General features: G+C 59.2%; 1 protein-coding gene across 1 annotated transcript in view; it reads right to left on the bottom strand.

The window, feature by feature from the left end:
* TAF15 (TAF15 RNA polymerase II, TATA box binding protein (TBP)-associated factor, 68kDa) overlaps positions 1 to 228 on the bottom strand; it is a 30,013-nt gene extending 29,785 nt beyond the window's left edge. The window contains exon 1 of the mRNA XM_010861511.1: positions 110 to 228. Coding sequence (XP_010859813.1) covers positions 110 to 116 — 7 coding nt within the window. The 5' untranslated portion in view covers positions 117 to 228. The remainder of the gene's footprint in view (positions 1 to 109) is intronic.
* Positions 229 to 797: the final 569 nt, after the last annotated feature.

Raw genomic sequence — 797 nt, 5'->3', positions numbered from 1 at the left:
CCCTCAGGGCCGGAGGCTTCCCTCGGGGCCCTCCGGTGGGCGGGAAGACGGCCCAACCCCGCCGGGCCCCTTCTCGCCGCTGCCGCTGCTCGCTGAAGAAGTCACCTACCCGACATGACTAACGGCCGCGGCGCGAAGCCCCCACAGCCCGCAGAGAACAAGGTATACGAGCGCCAGGCGGCACGGCGGCCGGAGCTGTACTGAGGGCGGCGCGGCGCGCTGGGCTCGACTGCGGGGCCTCGGCAGCCAATCAGAGGACAGTGGGCGGTACGACAGCGCCGCGACTCGAGGGGTGACTCCGTGCTAGGACCGCCCTCCGAACTCGGAGGACTTCAGAATCCCTTCTCGTTCCCCCCTCCGTGGACGGTACCATTATTGAGAGGGAATTGAGGAGAGGAAGTATCAACGCCGCGATCGGGATGGGGGCGGAAGCTGAGCCTACCCGGTCCGTCCTGATTATAGTCCTGTTTCTCACTTGATCTGATAGAATTCGAGGTTAGGAAGTGAAAGAGAAGAGGCCTTATAAACATAGGTTATATGGTTAGAAAAGGCCTTTCGTTCTATCAGATTTCTAATGGTATGCCCTAGTTCAGTAGATTTGGGCTGCGCACTGCTTGAACCACCTGGGGGCGTTGGAAGTTGCTCCCAGACGGAAAGTCCTGACGGACCAAGTCGCTTCCCCGTTAACTACCTTGTCGAGGAACAGACTACGAGGTGATACTGGAACAAACGTCTGCCTTAAAATAACACACAAGGGACTTTTCTGGCGGTCCAGTGGTTAGGACTCCGCGCTTCCA

This window comes from Bison bison, unplaced genomic scaffold, assembly GCF_000754665.1.
Source record: "Bison bison bison isolate TAMUID 2011002044 unplaced genomic scaffold, Bison_UMD1.0 scf7180017864472, whole genome shotgun sequence".
Classification (NCBI taxonomy): Eukaryota; Metazoa; Chordata; class Mammalia; order Artiodactyla; family Bovidae; genus Bison; species Bison bison.
Note: the sequence above shows the minus strand (reverse complement) of the source record. Positions and strands in the feature narration are given on the sequence as shown.